Source organism: Grus americana, chromosome 2, assembly GCF_028858705.1.
Source record: "Grus americana isolate bGruAme1 chromosome 2, bGruAme1.mat, whole genome shotgun sequence".
Lineage (NCBI taxonomy): Eukaryota > Metazoa > Chordata > Aves > Gruiformes > Gruidae > Grus > Grus americana.
Genome location: NC_072853.1, coordinates 20,877,230 through 20,898,412, shown reverse-complemented (window position 1 = coordinate 20,898,412; position 21,183 = coordinate 20,877,230). Strand labels below are relative to the sequence as shown.

At 40.2% G+C, this 21,183-nt stretch overlaps 1 protein-coding gene across 11 annotated transcripts in view; it reads left to right on the top strand.

The window, feature by feature from the left end:
• OXR1 (oxidation resistance 1) overlaps window positions 1-21,183 on the top strand; it is a 293,745-nt gene that overhangs the window by 205,689 nt on the left and 66,873 nt on the right. For 7 of the 11 annotated variants that reach the window (XM_054814190.1, XM_054814187.1, XM_054814192.1 and 4 more), the window contains one exon: window positions 18,072-18,154. In XM_054814190.1, coding sequence (XP_054670165.1) covers window positions 18,072-18,154 — 83 coding nt within the window. Of the gene's footprint in view, window positions 1-5,116; window positions 5,780-17,953; window positions 17,972-18,071; window positions 18,155-21,183 lie in introns of those variants that run through there. The other 4 variants (XM_054814191.1, XM_054814189.1, XM_054814195.1 and 1 more) reach the window with 3 other exon arrangements.

Below are 21,183 nucleotides of genomic sequence, written 5' to 3'. Positions count from 1 at the left end.
AGGTGAAAAGGCCTTGTTGGGCTGTCCTAAGTATAAATAGTCTGACTTGGGTTAGGTTAGATACCAACCTAACAAATAGAAATGCATCATTTATGTAACTACAACCTATATCAGAACAGACAAAGCACAAACAGGTCAGATGTTGCCATGGCATCTGACAGGAATGACTTGTCCTCTTGAAACTTTTTAGATTTAATAAGGCAAAAACTAAATACAGTGAATGTTACAGTACTTATATATTATGAAATTAAAGCAAAGGAACAGTGTTTAGAACTGTATGTTTTGATGCTTAAATGCATTGTTGGGGGAGGCTGAGGTCTCCCAAGGTCCTAATGTTCTCGTCAGCCTGGAGAAACCTAATGTCTAGTTGTGGTAAGCTGTGTCTAATGTTGTAAGTTCTGGTACCTTTATTTTATACAGCTTCTACAAAAGGAAGTGAATGATTTATTGAGCCAGATTTTCAATACTAATAAAGTAGGAGTTTGATTCAGTTTTCTACTGAGAAAGCAACTTCCCTAAAAGAGAGGCTGTCATGGCTTCCTGTCTTTTTTGATGTTATTTCAAGAATAATCAGATAGAAAGCATAACTTAGACTTGAAGTATCTCAGTTCAGAACCAAGGACTGCCAAATTCCCTTGTTCCCCATGTTTATTCTGTCTTGTCCCTTCAATGTGACATTTTCTGCTGAACAGTGAACAGCATCAATGGTTGAGGTGGAGACTGGCCCCCATTTCATTCTAATCATATAGGGAGTGGGTGAGTAAAAACAGAATTATATCCCTACCTGCTGAAGTCTGAAATGCCAGCTTTACCATTTCTGAGGCTAGTATGCAGATGATAGCTTCCTTCTTGCCGAGTGTCTAATCTGAAAAGAGGATGTGGTATTGTGAAATCTGCATGGACAGACACACCTAACCCACAGTTCTCTATAAAGAACTGTTTTAAACACACCCATTTACTTAGTGTCACCTACTGGTAATCTCTTCTGAACTTCTTCCAAATTTATGTGACACTGAATTGGCCTTTTGGAACCATTTAGACCTTCTTAATCACAAATATAGATTTGTGCGACCGTTTTTACTTCTAGAACTGTGTACTTCCATACTTCATCATTCAAATTAGTGGGTTCATAGGGAAATATGCCTGAGAATGTGGGAGTTCTGCATGCCTCAGTTCTAGTCCCTCCTTCAGGGACTGCGTGTGCATTCTGCATTGTATTTAATTTTTACTGAAACAGCACTGGCAAAAGACTGCAGTCTGGTTTTCTTTGTCTTACGAGTTTAGCTCTTTCACTAGAAAAAAACAATTTCTGAATTATTTTACATTAGTAAAAATAGATTTCATTAAAAATTAAGAGAGAGGTTAGGCTTTTATGCATGTTCTAATTGAAATCCCTATTTTAGCCACTCATTATAGGTTTTACAACCACGTAAATGGTAGGGTCTTGACTAGACATGGTAATTTAGAATACTTAACAAAGGCATACAGCATCCTCATAGCATCAAATGAGAGCTGGTGCCTCCAGAATGAGTAAGGAAGCTTAGGCGAGGCATTTGGTTCCAACTGTCAAAATTACATACTTGCATATAGGTTGCTTATATACAAATGAGTACTAATTCTAGCTGATTGCCAAATGACTAAAGCCAAGATTTTCACCTCGCAAAGCATGTACAAACCCCGTTTCTCACAAAATAAAATAGGGGTTTGTGTTAGTGCTTAGTGTACTTTTGCCCACAGCTTGGTAGCGCTGGAAGTTTGGCAACATGAATTGTAAGAGGCTCATATGCTGTATACCAGGTACGTGAACTGGCCAAGACCTGAGGAAACATGCACAGCATCTGCTGGCACTCTGCCTGGTATTAGTTGCTGCAATTTGCACTTATTTTCACAAGCAATAGATCTGTCCCCAAATTATAGGTCACTACCACTTGCTGTGGTTTTATCTTTTTTTGTCCTTTGGAATACTTTTATATATAATTCTATGGTCAGACCTTGGAAATATTATTTCTTCATTGTGTCCTTTTCTATTTGTCCAAAACTGATCCCTGTTCTCTCTTCCCTACACCACCAGTTCTTTTAGGCTGCAGCTCAAGCAGCTCTCTGTCTGCTCTGGTTTGGGACTGAGGGATCTAGCTACAAGACCAGGTTGTGCCTTTATTTACAGCAACAGATTAGCATAATGTGTTATTAAGTGCTGCATCATAAATGCAGACATATTCTGTCAGACATTTCTGTAGCTACTGAAGGTGGTTTTGTGTGTAATACCGATAAGAAGGCACGTCCACTTGTGCCACAGTTTCACTATCACTTTGAGCTGCCATCCACTGCCACTTCCTCCCCTTGCTCTCTTCCAGCTACAGCTACTCACTCTTCTGTTGCTTTGCAACTTGTGCTTCCACAGGTGTTTCCACACAACTCAACCAGATCTGGAGAACTAACTGGGGATAATAATAACCCCACAAAAAATAAAAAAGCTTAGTTAGTTTTGACTAAACTAAGAGATACTTTTAAATGGATCAGCTTTACTGCACAGTTCATTCACCTGCCAAATGAATGCTGGTGCTCACACTGGTAGCATGGCAACAGGCACAAGCAATGAAGAGCAGGTAAGACCAGCTCCTTCTTTTGGAGGGCCAGTTTTAAGTGATTGTAAAGTTCCAGACATGTGCTGTCTGCACTTACACCACAGGCCAGAAAATAAACCCAGGAGAGACCCGTGTTGCACATTCAGAGATCAAATACAAACTTATTAGCCCCCCTCAGCAAAATCCTGTTTTTTTCTAGATGTTGAAGACATAAAGGCAGTATGATCGAGTTTCTGTAAAGGTGTTCAAGATCCATATAAGTGTAAAAAATTATTATAAATATTGTAGAACATATTTATATTTGTTTTAGTTTTATGGCAAAAGGGACACACGTTGCTTATGTACATAGTTTTTACATTGCTCCTATCCATTTAGAAGTTGAGGAATGCTGCAAAGCTTTTCAGACAGAAATGTGGGCTATAATCTTAAATCTCAGTATATTAGATTTTATAAATGATACAGGATAAGTTTGGTCAGTTTTCAGACCAAAGATCTTTGTCAAAAATCTTGCTATCATAGGTGTAGCACAACTAAGTAGAAATAGCATCCTAAAGCTCATAATAGTACTACTGAATGTTTGTGATGAAGATGCCTACTGAAATAATATAGCTTGGGCTATATTCTTCACAATGCAATAATAATAATGTAATAATAATAATAATTTTATTACCTCAATGCCTTGAAATTTTATCAGTAGTCAATGAGTGTCACATCTTAAAAAGAATATTATTACCTTTTATGAGCACAGATACCTACATCTTGTTTTTGGAGTTAAGACAGTTCAGTTGAAGAATTTATTCTTCCTAAGTAAAAACATTGCTAAATGAATGCTTTTCAGTATGGGCAATGATTTTCAATATTGTGAAAAATGCATTACAGTAATAGGTGATCATTTTATCCTTCAGTTTGTTTGTGAACACAGCAGATGAAAGCAGCTAAAATGTAACAAATTCATAGTTATCAAAACATTTACCGTGACTAGTTCATCAAAATGTTGGCTGAATCTGAATCTGTAGCCTCTATCACTACAGTATGATAAACGCTGCATAATATGGGCTTGAAAGAGGAAGAAAAAAAAAAAAAAAAACTATTTCAAACCACAGAAGAAATACATGCAATCGATACAGTAACAGAGGTTCGTATGTGGCCAGAATACTGGTGGACAAGCCAGCTCAAAGTTTCGAAAGTGCTGAGCACCACAGTTGTAACTCACGCCTGGTGCAAAGACGTAGGTAAATATTGCCTAAAATAGAATCAATGGGGCAAAAGACCAACCATAACTTCTTCACAGCAGAAATACTGTAATGAAATGAAAACTAATTACAGTGTTTAGGGCAAGACAGATCTGGTAGGCAGAACAGTTTATATACTAAACATCTAGTGGTACTTAGACCATGCGGTGACTCTGCAGTTCCTCATTTATTCATTAGTCCTCGGACAGACAGATTACACAGCCATTTCTGCTGGCAGGTTTCAGGGGGAGGGAGAGCTAATTCTGCTGAAAATTTCTTGTTCTGTTTCAGTGAAAAGGTTTTATTTGAAAAAAAGTCTTGAACATCATTATCTCCTGAGCAGGAACTGATTTAAGTAGTAGAAAGGTTGATTTGAGGGTACTGTTTACATCAAGTAACCCTCAGAAATCAGCACTCCAAAATGCTGACGTTAAACTCTGATTTAATTGAGCAGCTGCTACAAGTGAATAGGAGTTGAGATAGCTCAGCACTTTGTTCCTCTGTTGTGCATGCACACAATAGATTTGGCTCAACAACTGCATTTTTTATTAAACAGTGCTTTCATTTGCAGCTAGATGCAGCATATAATTGCATCATACTCTGATTAGAATATAAGCACATTAGCTTACAGATCTGCATTCTTAAGGTGTATGGCACAGGTAGTACATATAATGATATGGCTGTTCTTCCAGCCTCCGTACATGCAGAATGCACGTCGTAAGGCAGATCTTAATCATGAGATTCAATGCCTTACATTTTTCTTCCTCCATTAAAATGTTGGACCATGTTCTAACTGGTTTTATTTCTTCAAACCTTAAAAGTTCCAAGAATTGTGAGGACAAAGAATGCAAGGGTACAAATGAACACCACAAATCGAATGTCTTTTTCAAAAAAGAAGGAAACATTTGTATACCTAGTAAGTCCTGCTGGAAGACTAAAGCGACGTAGTCAGTTCAAAGGTTGAGCCGGGTATCAAAGCTGGCTACAAGGTAGGACGAGGGGACACGGCTGGGCCAGCACGGCCAAGATGGTGGTGTCCTGGATGGCAGTAAAGTCTGAGAGTGTGAGAGATCAAAAGCGAAACAACAAAACCACACAGCTGGTCTTGTTTTACAGTTGCAGTGGTAAAACATCTTAATATCCACGATGCAAAGACGCAAAGTTCGCAGCACATGACTGCAAAGTTTTCACAAAACATAACTAAACCCCCAAACTGCGGGTAAGTTCATAAAGATGTGCAGGTGGCCGTGAGTCTGCCCCAGACTGAAAGGAAGCGATGTCCCAGCGCCCCGGCCACAGAGGCGGTGAGGAGAGCCAGGCGCCCACCCCTCCTGTTCATGGCCGTCGTGAAACCGCCCTCAGGGCCTACACCCCTAAAAGCCTTCTTCGGCAGCGATCGGGCCATCTTCCTGGAGTGGAGAGGCGCAGGCGGCCTGCCTCTGCCCTCCGCGGTCCCGCCGAAAAACGAGGAACCTCGGAAAGATGCGGAGCGTTGCGGCAGCTGCGGGAGGAACCCCGCGCCGCGCCACCGCGGTCCTGCCCCGGCCCCGAGCACGCCGGTGGGGGTGCGGCGGCCGCAGACCCCCGCGGCGGCCGCAGCTTCGGCTGTCACGGCTCGTTCCCCGCACGGTCCCCGGGTCGCGCCCGTCCGCGCTCGGCGCCGTGGCCCCTTTAAATGGAGGCGGGGCCGGGCCCCAAAGTTTGCACAAGTTGTGGAGCGGGGCCGGCGCCGCGCGGAGCTGTGTGTCCGGCCGGGCATGGTGCCCCCCGGCCGTTAGGAGCCCCCCGGCCCGCTGCCCCGTGCCGCCATGGACTACCTCACTACCTTCACCGGCAAGGGCGGCCGCCTCCTGCGCGGCACCGCCAGCCGCCTCTGGGGGGCCGTGCCCGGCAGCCTCCGCCAGGTCCGCTTCCAGGACGGCCGGAGCCGCGGGGCGCCGGGCCCCGCCGAGCTGGCGTCAGGTACCGGTGGGGAAGGGACCGAGGGGTGCGGGGTGGCGGCAGGGGCAGCGGCCGCGGCCGGTCAGGAGCCTCCCTGGGCGCCGGGGTGGGTTTGTCACCCCCTCTGGAGGGGAACGAGCTCGGGGGGAAGCGGGAGTGTGCAGGGGCGGGAGAGGGTCCCTTGTCCGGCGGGAAGCGGCCCGCGGCTTCCCCGCCGTGCCCGTGGCTCGCAGCCTTGCCGAGCCGTGTCAGGGAGACCTACTGCGGGCTGCTGCTCCCGGGGCCGCGGCGGCGGTGGAGGACGGCGAAGGGAGGGCGTGGGAGGGCCGGCACATGGGCCACGGCCTGCCCCGCCGCGCTGCCGGGGCTTCTGCCCTGTTGCCGGCGTCTGCCAGAGCCGAGGCTGCGCCCCGGAGGGGTTGCACCACAAGATGGATCTAATAACGACAACAGAAAAAACTTTACTCTTGCCGCACAGCTTCCCGATTTCAGTGATTTCTGTATTTAATTTCATTACGCACGTTTTCCTGGTACTTTTATTGACGAGGGTGAGGGAAACTGAATGGTTCGAGGTCTCCTTTGTGTACAAGGTGGTTTCTACTTCTCATGTGCTCCTGAAGAACAGGCAGTAGTACTTTGGAAGTAGGCATGGTGATGGTAAGGGTGGAAGTAGTACACCTGCCTTTCAGTGCTCAAACAGGTCAGTCAGGAGGCAGTGGCTGACTCTTCTTGTCCTGCATGTGGGGGTAAGAGGGCTGCCTTTGTCACCTCCTTTCTTGATAATGTCATTGGGCTGTAAGTATGGCTGTTCTAACTTACTCATCTGAAGTGAGCACCCAGATAGACAAGAAATACGATGTAAACTGGTGGACAAGTGAATGTACACAGACTGTGTATGCAGAAGAGGACGGGGCAATAAGGATTCTAGGGCGGTAATGCTATTGATTGGAGATTAAAAACAAACCATGACATAACTAGTAAAAGCAGCATGGTCTAAGGACTGCTTGGAAAGACAAAGACATATGAAGTTAAGTCTGTGAAAATGCTTTCTAAAAATCTGAAGAGCAGTATTCAGTGAATAATAGATCTTTTTCTTTTTTTTCCTGTTTGAAGAAGCTCTAAGTAGATGATCGCACGTTTGTTGTAGTCTGTAGGTAAGGTTGAAGTCAGGCCTCTGCTGAAAGGTAATATTAGAGACCATTACATTTCTTTGTTACTTTAGGTTATTTTGGAAGAGTAAAGTAATTGGTTTTTATCAAGAGAAACAAGGTCTACTTACTGTAGCAGGCAAGGCAACAGGAATGCCCATGCAGTCTGTCAGATGTAGTTGAGGTCTCATTACGTGTCCTGGATCGCACTTTTTACACAGAAAGCATAATAAGTAATGAGCTATATTTACAGTGCCATTCTTTCTTTCTTTATTCTGTGTCCCTCTCTCTCAAGACATACAGGGAGAGAAAGAGACAGCAACTTTTCAGCACTAAGATGAACTGTCTTGAATATCAAGGCCTTTACAAACTCTTAAAGGCTTGTTGACAAAGATTGCTTTTATTCTTTTGCAGAAGCAAAATGGCAATAAAACACTCTAGCATCTTTTAATCAGTTACAAGGCCATGTGCTCAGCTGCTAGTCTAAAGCATCTCCTGTGACATGTAATTTCTTGGAGGGAGAAGCTCTCTATGACTAGTCTTCCCCTCTTGCTCTGGGACAAAGAATTAACTTAGACTGCATTATAATGTTTTGGTTTTTCCCTGGCTTTTAGCAAGAAGTGTATTTCATCAGATAATTTCATAAGGTAATACTTGAAATTTGTGTTAATGAAAAGTGACTGCAATTCTGGAATGCACAGTGGGCTTCTGTATATAGAGAATTTGATGTGCCTTTTTGACAGTACCATACTTTGGGTTTTTTCTCACGTAGTCAAAGCACACTGTGCGAGGCAATTAAATCTTGGCCCTCCCATGCTGTCTTCTCATTCACAGGGTTTCTGTCAGTTATGGGCAGAAACAAATTCTTGTGACTGTAGAATTCTTCTGGCAAGCATTTTGATGGCTTTCACAAGCTGCCTGTGCCCTGGTAATGGGTGCTGTGGAAGCTGTAACAATGATTACAATACTTCAGTTGAAATCCAACCTCTGTTTTAATTAGAGATGGGTCTCCTGACATTAACTTAAACCTAAATGGCAAATTCTAACTACTCCAAATGATCTATCTCTTTATGTGTTGTTCTGGATCCAAGCCTACCTATTACTCTATGGTTTTTTTTTCCCCACTTTGGACTTTCAGAAGGAACTTTTCAGTGTTCATTGTCTATGCATGGTTCAGTTGTGACTATGCATTACTTCTTAAAAGAATAGCTCTTTATAAATACCTTAAAACCTTGTTTCCACATTTCCTAAACAAAAAGCAACCTTTTTTTATTCTTAATTATTTTTAATTTCATTTCTACAATACAGTATCTCAATTTTGTTCATGTAATATTAATAAATTTATGTTTATTGTTTTCTTGGTTGTCTTTCTAAACAGTTCAACAGCTGCACTATAAGGTTTCCAAGTTCAGGGAGGCAAGTCTAGTCAAACTACCTTAAATCACTGTACTGAGCTTGTGTACTTCTTTGGGTACGTGCAGAACAGTTTATAGCATTTCTTAGTAGGGAGAAAGGAGACAACTGGGAGACTGAGTAGTGCCATAGGAGGCCGTAAACCTGTTTAACCAGTTTACATTGTTTTTGTCAGCAGCCAAGTCAGTGAAATAAGTTTGGAAAGGTATTTTGTCTTTTAATGATTGTGGTGGAGGATAAAAATGCAGGGAGAACTAGAAATTCTAGAGAAAGCATCTGGCTTTAGTAAAGGTGCTACCAATAATTTCAGAGTGTAAAATTTGTTTAAAAAAAAAAAAAAGCTTTGTGGGCTTTGTGGTCAATAGACTGTCTCTAGAAGTTATAATTTCTAGAAAGTGCTAGTAGGAATGTCTTCAAGGACTGGATTTACTTAGAAACTTTAGCTAGAACAGAATGTAGCTTTCTTGTTTATTGGTACATATTGTAGGTGTTAGCGTGTTGAAGTTGCATGCATTTTTATTTGCTTTAAGATGCTACTCAAGGCTTTAGGGAATGTGTGATTAAGAATTATCTTTACTGCAGAATTAACTTAAATGTTCAGTTTAATTTGAGTCTCATCTATACAAACCTCTTTCTTAAATGAGCCAACAGCATGTCTTATAGTTTAGTATGCTGTTTGCTTTGTCTGCTGTGTAAGGGGGGGGGGGGAGTGTGGCCAGCAGAGTAAGGGATGTGGTTTTGCTTCTTTTCTGTGGCACCAGGGAGGCCATACTTTGAATATGTGCTTTGGTTTCGTGCACCATTAAAGAAGGCTGCTGAGGAACTGTAGAGGGTCCAGCCAGCATGTTTAGGGGCATAGGGCATATGACATGTGAGGAAGGATCGATGGAGCTGGGCTTTAGTCTTGCAAAGAGGAGACTGAGGTGACTCGGAGTCAATCTAATAGTGACCTACATCTGCCTAAAGGGGCTCACTCGTCTCAGTAGTAACAGATGATAAAAGAAGGGGTAGCAGCTATGAGTTTTGGGTTGGGATGTTTAAATTGGACAACAGAAAAAACTGCACAAGGAGGATAGTCCATCGCTGGGACAAGTTACGGTTTTAAGCTGACCTAATTTGATGTTGATGATTTTCCCACTTCAAACTGGAGACTGGAGTAGATGTACTCAAGCAGTTTCTTCCACATAACAGTTTGATTCTGTGAGGATATACTTCCACACCTGGAGTCTCATTCTTCTTCCCTCCTAGACATTTTTACCTCACGTCTGTCTGCGGTCACTTCATGGAGGGAGACGAACACTGCGCAGGCAGTCTTGACTTCCTGCAGTGTGTCCCTCATTAAGCACAGAAGTTAAAGAAATAAAAATCAGTCATTCAGAACTTCTTGTTCAGAGAATCCTCTTAACGCGTCTGTCAGGGAAATTGTTCTATCTGCCTTCTGTTAAAAGATTTTTGTTGTTGTTTTTCTTCCTCAGGCTCAACTTGATCATTCAGTTCTGAACTGTGTGGCCTGTGGGCTTATTTACATTTTTTTCTTATCAGCTTTCGAGTCTTGATTGGTAAGATAACCATGCACAGTATATCTGGTAAGCCATGTGGCCTATCAGTCCTCTGTACTATGCTGAAGGTAGCAGCAGTGCATTAGAAAGACAAATGTGCAGGGCCAAGTTATAGTACAGTTGTCAAGTCCTACTGTAAAAGTTAGTGTCTTCCTTTCTAAAAATGTGTCTCAGAATAAAGCAGGCATAAGAATTAGGTAGGGGGTTTTTCCTCACTGCATCCTTATTCAGTACTTTTAAGAAATTAACAGGTGTTTGATAAAGTATGAGAGGAGCTTCAAACAGGGGAGACATAATTCTGCAAGTTTTCTTGTACATGCTGTTCCGGATGAAGCACATGTGAAATGCACCAGCACACTTTACAAAGACACTAATGCTTCACTTTCATGTCTGAAAATACTTCAGTTGGTACAGGCATTAGAAGCAAATGTGATCTTGGAACGTATCAAGCTGGTGACTCAGTCATCTTGTGATATGTTAATGTATGCACAATCTCTTCTCCCAACTTATGCGCTACTAGAATATAGAAATTCTTGACTATTCCCTGGGTGTATGTGAAGTTAAATGGTCTTTTACTTCATGTTATACTTTGTACTACTACATCTCGTCCTGCTTTTTTTCCTCCAAGCTTCGGTGCTACAGAATTTGTTGTATGTCCTTTTGCCCAGCCTTTGCTGTTGATTGTGTTTCTGAGTTTGTTTGCTGATGTGCAGTTGAATTGTTTTAAAAACTAGCCCGTTGGGAACTCATGAATATACCCCTCCATTCTGCTAGTTTCTATTTCACTGTCCCTTTTAGTGATTTTTTTTTTACATATTTTACAACTCTTAGTCACTTTTTTTACTGTTCAATAGGATTCTGATGTATCAGATGTTTGACTGAAGTCTAGTTTGTATCTGTTTCAGTCATCTGCTAGATTAGTTTATAATTTAAATACGATTTATTCTAGTAATCTGGTATCCTTTGACTGTATTGCATCTGTTTTAATGTGTCATGTTGCATTTTTATTGTAATTTTTATAGTTAATTCCTATTTCTAACATAAAACTGTTTTGAAGCTGATGTTTTATTAAGAACCTGTATGCTTATGGCTGCCTTTTATCTCACTACATGTATAAATGATGCCTTTCTGTTCATCATTACCCATCACATCTCTCTGTTATATGTGTGGATTTCCCTCTGGCTTGGTTTGGTGGTGGCCTCATGCATCTGCATTGCCTAACAAAAAATGTGGAAGGAATCATAATTACAAATAACTGTAATTGCAAGCAAGACTGTTTAGTCCTGGTAAAAATTGGGAAGACTTTCACTTCAGGCTAGGTTTCTCAGTGCTTTATCCAGCAGGACCTTGAAAACATCCAAGGATGGAAACTGCAACTGCTCTGGGCAATTATATTTTTATCTTTTATCCAGTCAGAAGCTCTCCTGTTTGTCCATGTATCTATTGTCTTTTGTTCTCCCACTGTACATCACTGAAGAGCCTGGCTCTGTCATCTTGACACCTGTGGGGAAGTTATCTAGAAGGTGTAGGAAGGCTGCTGTTAGTCCGTCGCATCATCTCTTCTTCAGGCTGGAGAAGCTCTGTTCTCTTAGCCTCTTCTCACAGCTCCTGACTGGCCTTTCACTGAAATAGTTTTCACTTTGTTGTATTGAAAGGAGCTGCTTAGGGAGGGAGGACAGGGACACTAGAGCTGTATTCCAAAAGCAGTCTGAGTGCCAAGTTAAGGAGAATAATTGCTTCTCTCTGGCACTCTCAGTCTGCTGGCTGTGCTCATGTTAATACAGCTGAGGATGCCGTTGGCCTTCCTTGTTGGCAGGGCACACTGCTGGCTCACGTTTGCCTACCAAGACCCTCAGGATTCTTTCAGCAGAGCTCCCTGGCTGGATAGTGCCAACCTGTACAACACAAGGGGCTCTTCCTTCCTGTGTGGAGGACTGTTACCCTGTTGAATTTCATAAGGTTCCTGTCAGCTTGTTCCTCCAGCCTGTCCAGGTCCCTCTGAATGACAACCCTGCCCTCAACTATGTTGACTTGTCCCCCCTAGTTTGCTGTCAGCTGTAAACTTAATACAATAAACTTGTACAGTGAGATGTTTGCTGAAGCATTGGGTATAACTTCACATACACAGTAGATCTGTTTGCATGTTAGCAGAGTGGTTGTGGTGCACAAGTCTGCTGCATCATTAGGATAAGCTGAGTTGAGCTCTTAGAAAAACTAGGTATCATTGGCTTAAGCATTATAAGGCAAAGTGTAAACTCTTAAAAGATGTCTAAGGATAACTTGATATTGCTGCTTGATGGTCAAACTGTTTATGTGGTCTTATGTAGACTTGAAGATGTACAACTAAATGGGCTTAAATATCTGAAAGAGGTAGACAATAATTATTGATTGAAAAAGTTGACTTCCTTTGTCTCAGTAGAGCAGTCATGATTTTGCAAGTTTTCATTAATATATACATTTGGTCTGCAGAGAGATTGTACAGTAGGTGGAGATTGCAGTTAGGTAGTCTGTAATGTATTAAACTTTATACATATATAATTCATATGGAACAGGGCAGGAAGCTTACTGTTGTTAATACATACTGTTGCATAATCTGAAAACTTGGTGAAGCATTTCTGTTTACCCTGAATGTGAAATCTTATTTTAGAAGAAAGCCCATGTGATGTACATACCAGGAGTGCCATGCATGGAGCTGGCTTTATGTCTCCTAGCCATTTGTAGAAGTGTCCTGCCTTAAATTTGTTTCTATTGAATTGTTTTTCATCCTGAAATCATGCATTTAATTATTTTTGCCTATGTGCTATGCAGCTCACTGGATAGCAGAAAAAAGGGTCATGTGTTAGGGGGAATCAGAAAACGAACTTGAACCAGTGCTGAATCTGTCTTGCAGGAAAAAGCTGTTTTAATGTGTTTGAAGTGCTGATGCAGCATTAACAAGGTCTTGGACGCATTTAGATTGGGGTTTTGCTTGAGAACAATGTGAACAAAAGAGTCATGTGGAGAGCAGTGATAAGGATCAAGAGTTTTGAGAGCTTGACTTAGACTGAGTAGCAGTTGCTTAGCAAGAGGAGACTAACTGAAAACCAAACCGTTTTTGCTAGAAAACTGTGGGCTACTAGCATCTTGTAGGCTACTATTGAGGCCTCTTTGTTTCTGGTTCCTAAGACATTAGAAGATAACTGAAAAAATAATATTCCAGTAACTAGCGTAAGCATATCTAACTGCAGGAGGGGGAGGAGGGTCGATTAGACAGTTGCTATACTGAGATGGGGCCTCTGCTGTTAGGAACCCCAAGTCACCAAGCCTTATGGAATATAAAGATTTTCTACTTCAATATTTTTGTTTCTTTATGACTAGTTTATAAAAATCTATTTTTTATTGACCAGAACTAATTAATGAAGATGTAGTATCTATGCTTCCTCTGTTTTATCAATTAGAAAGTTGTTTCATGTGCTGTTAAATAACAATGTGTTTGAGTATTCCAAAGAAAAACTACTTTTCTTCCCTTACTTTCTTGTGATTTGGTTTTTAAAAATCTTTATCCCATATGTGCTGCATGTTTTTTTAAGATCCTGTGAAAAATTGTCCTAGACAAGCATTTAACAAGGCTGCCGCCTCTGCCTTTTTCTTTAAACACATGTAAATCTAATGCATAGCTTGCAGTTCCCATGTTTAAATAATCTTTTTTCTCATCTTCTTGACCATAATAAGCTCAATTATTAATTGTAAACAGTTTGCATTAAGTGTTGACTTGTCCAGCTTACTTGCTTTATCTCAGAGGATACTTGTTTGTTTTATCAATTTATTACTCTGGAAGAAGTGATCTTTGTAATTTCTGTTAACATTGAAACAAATAGAAGATCAGCAGCTGAGAAACATTGCAAGTTATTTGAGATATAAGCTTAGCATGCAGAAAAATAGTAGGGTAAAGAAAAATCAGCTCTATGCAGAGCTTGAAGATACTCCTAAGCAGTTCTTAGCATGTATTGTTACTCACAGTACAAATCCTGATTTCTCTTGACTGGCTTTTATTGCCAGAAGTCCAAGGGATGTGCTAGAAGCATCAGCAAACAGAAAAATGAAGGTCTACAATTCAGCTCAGCTGGCATACTAAGAAATGAGGAATGTCACTCTTCTCATGTCACTTTGAACTAGCAGTGCCACAGGAATATTTTTCAGTCAACCAAAATTCATTGGCACAGGGCCATACAGAGGCAGTTAGTGGAACACCACCCCACCCCCCCAAACGTTGGAATTTTAACTTCAGTTGTCTTCAAATTTTGTTTGAATAACACCACTGACGATTACGTATTTTAAGGTCAAAAATGCCTCATTGAAAACTGTATGTTCCTAAGACCCCTTTTCCTATCTTGGATAAATATGTTGGAACAGTAAAGTCCTTCTCTCTGGTTATGTTGATGATCATATGTAACTATTCTTATGCTACCGTCATTTAATCTTAAATTTCTGTATGCATGCATTCAGATTAAATATTGGTCTGGTGTCATTTTGAACACTGCCATCTACATCTTTCTAGTTCTAGTCTTTTAAAGCCTAGACAGTTGAAATATTTGCATGTCATTTGCAAATCTGACATGGTTTTTCACTTCAGTGTTTCAAGCTGTTGTACGTGCAAAATGGCAGTTCAGAATTAAAACATCAACCCTGATGTTACAAAAGGTCTGGTCTTGTTTCTGTCTAAAACAGTATGGCTACAGATCTGATAACCTAGCACCACCAGTCCCCTTGTTAAACAAGTTACTGTTGACTCTTGAGGTTGTGCGCAGCATGCTCGGTGGTGTCAGGTTTTTTTTATACCTGTGGTCTGAGAACATCAGCCTTTGGTAATCTCACTGGCTTACTGCTGGCAGATGAGGTAATGACTGTGTAATCTGACAAGATGAGCTCATGTGCAACAGACTTATCAGGAAAACAAGTAAAATGAGAGGGTAAGACTGATTCCTGCTGGTGCTGAGGTCTTTTCAGACTACTGCATCCTGTGCTGGAAGTTGTGTCTGCTTTCACATGCTTCCTAGAATGCTAGGGGCGCAAGGACAGCTGAAAGGTGCATTTACCTTCCCCTCAAAAATAAATAGCCTGCTCATTCAGTGAGAGAGAGTTGGAGGCTTTGCAGTATGCCATCAGGGAGGTTGAATTCATGTTTTTGCAGCTCGGACCTATTTTCACAATTGAAATACCACCTAGTTTTGTTTCTGAGACATGAGGTGAAACAGATGGGTTCTGTATGAACAGACAGCTGAAGCACTCAGGCTGTGGGCAGAGGGCAGAGGTGTGCACGCAGTTTGGTACCTGTGCCCGGTGCCTGGCCAGCTGGGTAGTTGTAGCTTGGCACTGCCTGCCTTCATCGCTTCCTGACTCGGCGGACTTCGGTCACAGCAGGTTATGAAACACTTGAATCCTGTATCCATGTAGTGAGGGGGAAATAATGCTGTCACAGAGGGAAGGCATGAAAGCGGCACTGATAGGAAGGGTAGGAATTACTGTCTTGGGTATGGGAGGGGATGACATTAAAAAAAAAAAAAAAAAAAGAAAAACTGAGGATTATAAGCTCCTGGGGAATTTGTGGTAGGAGTTCTTGCATCTGCTTTCCTCAGAGATGTCTCCAGCAGGGACCTGCCTTCCTCACCCTTACCTCCTGGTTGCTTTTGCTTTTCTGAAGTTACCAGAGTGCTCTGAAGTCTAAAGCAGCAGGTCTTTCTGCCCTGAAGAACAAATAACTTTCCTTTTTTTATTTCTGGCATAAGGAACAGAAGTGATTATTTGTGCAAGACTTTATTCTACTGTTCAGTTACTGGAGATGGAGAAGATAACTTGACCTCTGGAGTGGCACCTGTCTGCAAACTCTTTAGACACATATGTGAACTAGTAAGAAGAAAAAGGAAACTTAAATTTGGGTATAGGAAAAAAAAACCACCACCACAAAAAACATTGGGCTATATACAAATGAAGTGCGTATATACATTTGCAGTATGGGGCTTCTGTAGTTCTAATAGCGTGGGGGGAAGCAGGGGAAGAAGATGCTTGTTCTACAGTAGGGGTGCTCCATGTATAGATTAAGGCACGTATAGGATCTTGGATGAGATCAGTCTTCCTTCAGCTGCATCCTTTGACTTTTGCTTCGGAGTATTTGAACCAGACTGCTGTTGAAAGAAAACGTGTAGGCTGCTGGCAAAGCTTTGATATGGGCTGAAACATTTGGAACAGCTACAGTGTAGCAGCTGTTGCAGTTTTTCGGTCCCTTGCTGAGGAGGCACCTTGTGTTGCAAGGTCAGGTAGAAACTTGGGTAACAAAATATTTGACCTGGAAGAGGAGAATATTGGCTACTGTTAGTCTACACACAACCTTCTAGTGTGTTTTATTCATTACTGAGTTGGCTTAACTTCCCCTAGAGACACTTGTAGTGTCTTTAAAACCTATTAATGTAATCAGAAATAAAAGCTTCCTTTTGGTAACTTTTAAAAGCTGTGATTAGTAAATCAGGGAAGAAATACCAGTTAATATATTGAATGAACATAGTAGGGTACAGAATTGCAGTGTTTAGATTTTCAGAATTTCTAGAAATTTTTTAAAAGTATGCTTAAAGTCTTGACTGTCATTCATAGCTATAAAAACTTAGCTTAATTAATACCATCTATAGATCAATTTTTATCTTGTAGGTATGGGCACATTCTCCCTCAGACTTTTTTCAGTATATTAAAAAAGTAGTATTAGTCAAATGTTTATTTCCTCATTGTATAAAGAACATCCCAGGAGAGTACTTATGTTGAATCTGCTAGAAATAACTTTTATTGTTGCCCTCTGTAGCTTGCCCAATATTGCAAATGTGAGAGATTTGTTGAGGTTTTATTTTTTTGTCTTCTGTTTCTTATTTTTTAACACTGCAGAACTTCCTGTATATTGTGTGCCTCCCCCCCATCTTCATAATTTCAGCTACCCATGTAGAAATTTGGGGGGTACATGAAATTTGTACAAGTATTTGTCTAGTTTCTTTTCCAGTGTTGCAGTCAGGATGTGAAATAAAAATAGTAATGCACAGAAATTGCTATTAATTTATAGCAAGTTTCCTTAGTGCCTCAGGTGAGGCTTACATAGACTTACAGCATGTTTTCTATTCTCAATCCAGCTGTGCTAAAATATTTTAAAATAATGTACTTTTAAGGTTTATTTTTTCAATTTGGTTTGAAATATTTGACTAAATATATTCAGTTACGGTAACAGAAATTCGAATGTATCAAAATGGGAGTATAACTAATCTCATTGTAGCATGAAAACCTAACATCTCATTCATGTAAGTATTTTGGGCTCCTTATAGCAGATATTTAACTGTTGAAAGTGGAGGCCTTGTGACAGAGACTTAAGAGACTCATCTCAAAAAATGCATGCGTGTATATAAATGGATATGTTAAACAACAAAAAAACTTTTCTAGAGATGTAGCATTAAATGCTTTCTGTTGAATCATGCAAGTACACTGTTGCGTTGTCTTTTATGATAATATCAAGCCAATTAGTATCAAAGAGTAGAGTATACTTCAAGTATAAATTGTTGATTTGGCTTATGAAATAAGTCATCAAAATACAATGCCTCAATAAAAAGAACAGTTCTCATCTTGTGTTATTTATTCAGAGTCTTTATTGTTTATGCATAGGCTGTATGTGTTTGCTACAGACAGGATAATCGTGAAGCTAAACACTAATGTTCTTTGTTTTACAAAAAAGCTTTAAATACTCTGTACTTATTAAACAACATTTAGACAAAAAATCTCAACTGGTTAGATGGAACGTACAGGAACTCCAGATCATCTCCCCTCTAGACAAAAGCAGACTGGGTACAATGTAAAGCCAGTCAAACACAGTAGTTCCAGCAATGCTGCTTGCCTGATGGGGTCAAACTCCTATTTAGTCTTCATTAATAGCTTCCTGGATAGCAGCAAGTACTTACGCAGTTAATTAATTCCCGGTTATCAGTGGTTTATATTGGTCAAATTCCTAAAGCACTGCAGAGGAATGAAGTCCCAATTCTAGCAGCCGGTTGTCTGTTAGACAGAGTCACCGGGAGCAAGCTGTGTAACTGGTGAATTAGATGTCTGCCCACGGGGCTGTAGTCAGCAGCCTGTGACAGTACTGAGAGAGGAAAATGAATTTAACACACACGTTGCCTCAATTTTTTTCAGACACTGGCCAGAAGAAGACCCCAGACAAGAAAGATGGGCGACGAATGTCTTTTCAAAAGCCTAAAGGGACTATTGAATATTCTGTAAGTTACTGCTTTATTGTTAGAATGTCATTGCATAGCAAGTGCAGACTTAGTTTCATTACAAAATAGAAGCAAAACAGTAATGTGCATTACCTTTCATCTTAGAATTCTGTGTATCTGATAGCTTGTTTTAACAGGAATTAAATCTGGAATTAGGTATTATCGAGTAATGCTTTTTACATTTGTTTTCCGTTGTTTTTTAAGTTACTTTTTTCTTTCAAAAAACCAAGCTAATCAGTCTGACCGGCTCACTTTTAAGTAACTAGTTAGAAACAGTAAATTACATTAATTATAAAATCATGTGCAAGTTTCTTGCTTTCAGCATTATTAATAAACTGTTGGCATCAGGAGAAATAACAGAATGAAGTTGGGGGGAACTATATCTTGATACTGACCTTCTGCCATTCTCATAATTTTCATAGATTTATACCTTTTACTGTACAGATCTGTTTCTGCAGCAGTATCTGAAAATGGAGACTTTCTCTGCCTGTTCTGTTCTTGAAATGACCCTCAAACTGTACTGCAGTCAGCTTTTCACATTTGTGGTTACTAAGGGAAACTGAAGTGAGAAGTATCTGTCTTGTATTATATACTGGAAAGATAATTAAGCCTATAAATAATGCTTATAGGGTTTACATTAAAATAGGGAAAGTCTGTCACAGTTATCTTTGAGTGCTTTTGAAGCTGGACATGATAAAATAAAAATGAGATCTTCTTTATAAAAAGTCTTTACATGGCCTCTTGATGTTCTCTTATTCCAAGAATAAGAGATATGGGGGAGACTTAACTCTTGATGTTATATTAAGCCAAGCTGTGATATGGCTTAAATACTGAGAAGGCTGTGATAGTTATTTGGAGAGAGGCAGAGGATGTGTGTATAGGAGCAAGAAGCACTTCATTAGTGTGGCTTATACTCAGAACTCAAATTATAGTTCTAGCCTACACTAAAGACTTCCTTGAAGTTGAAATTAAAAATAAAAATGAATTTTTTGCTGCTTAGGTTCTTGCAGCTGAGGAATAGTTAAGTAAATGTGACTGTTGTTTCTAATATATTAACCCCATTTTGTCTGAAATAATTGGAAAAAACACTTAAGTGTAACTCTGTGAAGCTGGGATTCCTCTTCAGTCAGTAAATCCGTGAACTTGTCTCTTGCCAGCACATGCATGCCCTTACCTTGGTGCGTAAGATACCAGGCAAAGCTAAAGCACCAAGCTTTCCTTTTTTAAATTAGTATGCTTGTGTCAAGTTGGCAAGTACTTCTGCAGGTTTTTGTGTTCCAGTAGGTGGGGATTTAGTTGCAAAAATAACTTTCTTAATACATGCTGAAGTATGTGTCATTTCCTTGTGAGTCAAAAAGACGATTCACAAGAATCAAAGACTTTCTGTCTTTAAACTTAGTCCTGCTTCTAAAGGAGTCTGTGTGTATGGAACATGGTACTTTTCAGCTTCACGAATGCAGTATTCTGTCTGGTCTTGCTGTACCTTCACTCCAGAAGCACTTAAGTAACATCAAGTTTTCAGAGCTGTCAGTTATGTTGTGTACATATGTCTTAAGAAAATACACAGATTAACCTTACAAACCAAGGTTATATTCACTATATGTGTAAAGAGAGGTCTGGTAACTATTGTGATAATTTGCTATTGTTACTATTTGTGACTTTATACCATGTGGAGAGATCAACTTATATCTGGTTTCTGTGTTCATCCTACTACCTCTCAAAGCAACAGCACACACATGGACACACACATATACATAGGTGTGCACACACACACATTTATATGTTGGCATGTGTTGCTGCTTTGAGTAGTAGAATAATGAAGACAGAAACCTGATTCCTCCTCAGTACTGTTGAAAAGTTAGTGGAGTTTTTTGCTTTGTTTTTTTAATAATAATTTAATGCATTTTTACAGTGGCTACGTGGCTTTAGGACGAAAGGGCTTATTTGTCTTCCTGAAGTTTAGAGCAAGATGGAATCTCACTGATGCAAACAATGGTTTTTAAGGTGAAATACACTTCCCACTAGAATTTTTTTAAAAAAGAAAATTGTTACTTTGGGGACAAATAAACAGTAAAACATATTTTCTCTTTAAAGATAAAGCCAAAAGGCAGTTAATGTTAAAGATTTTTATTCTAACATTCCCAAAGCATAAAACCGTGGAACTACTGTTCTGTATGTAGCACCAGCAACATGTTAACAGATGTGGTACTAAGTGAAGGAAGCAAGTCCTAAGCTTACCCAGGGTGGTAAGTTTGAAAGAATGTCACTAAGTTAATTTTCAGTGACTGCCTCTAAAGGATACAGAAAACTCTGGTTTATTTTCACTGGTACTGCTTAGACAGTGAACAGATGATTTTTAAGTTAATATAGTTTCTGTTCTTTTGAATGTCAGTCAGCAGATTAGATGCAAATTGATATCATCCATTATTTCAGAGTTCACAGTTGGTGCTCCAAGCCAATTGTTTTCCCCTTCTGCACACATCTAATGCCTGTGAACAGGCTCTAAGGACCAACGGAGCAGATAGGTGAATTATTCTTACTGGCTAGAACTCTTAGTCCTTTTTATGTTGTGAAAATAGCATTTTTATGTTGCTTATTTGACATTCTGTTTCTGTTGCATTAGAAGTATTTTGTGTTGCTTGTTGTACAAACACAGCCAGTGTCTGTCTACAGGTGTTAGAAGAGCCAGCTACAGATAAATAAAGGAGCATAAGCAGACAGTGTTGACTACTGATCACCAGTGATGCTAGCCTGGTAGCAGTTGCAGGACTTCAACAAAAGCTTTCTAACCCCTCTTCCTTTTGAGGAAAAAAAGGAAATAACTGTGGCTGAGTTTTAAGCCAGAGTCCTCAGTGTAGAACTACCAGTCTTCCTGCATGTGATCTTTTACCAGTTATTTAGTGGTAAGCCCTACATCTGGAATCTGGGTCTGGACTCTCTTTTTTGTTTTAGTTAGAAACTAGTTAGGTATGTATACTGAGAACAAAACTACGGGGGCTTCTGAAGTCAGCTTCTTAAGGTAAAACAAA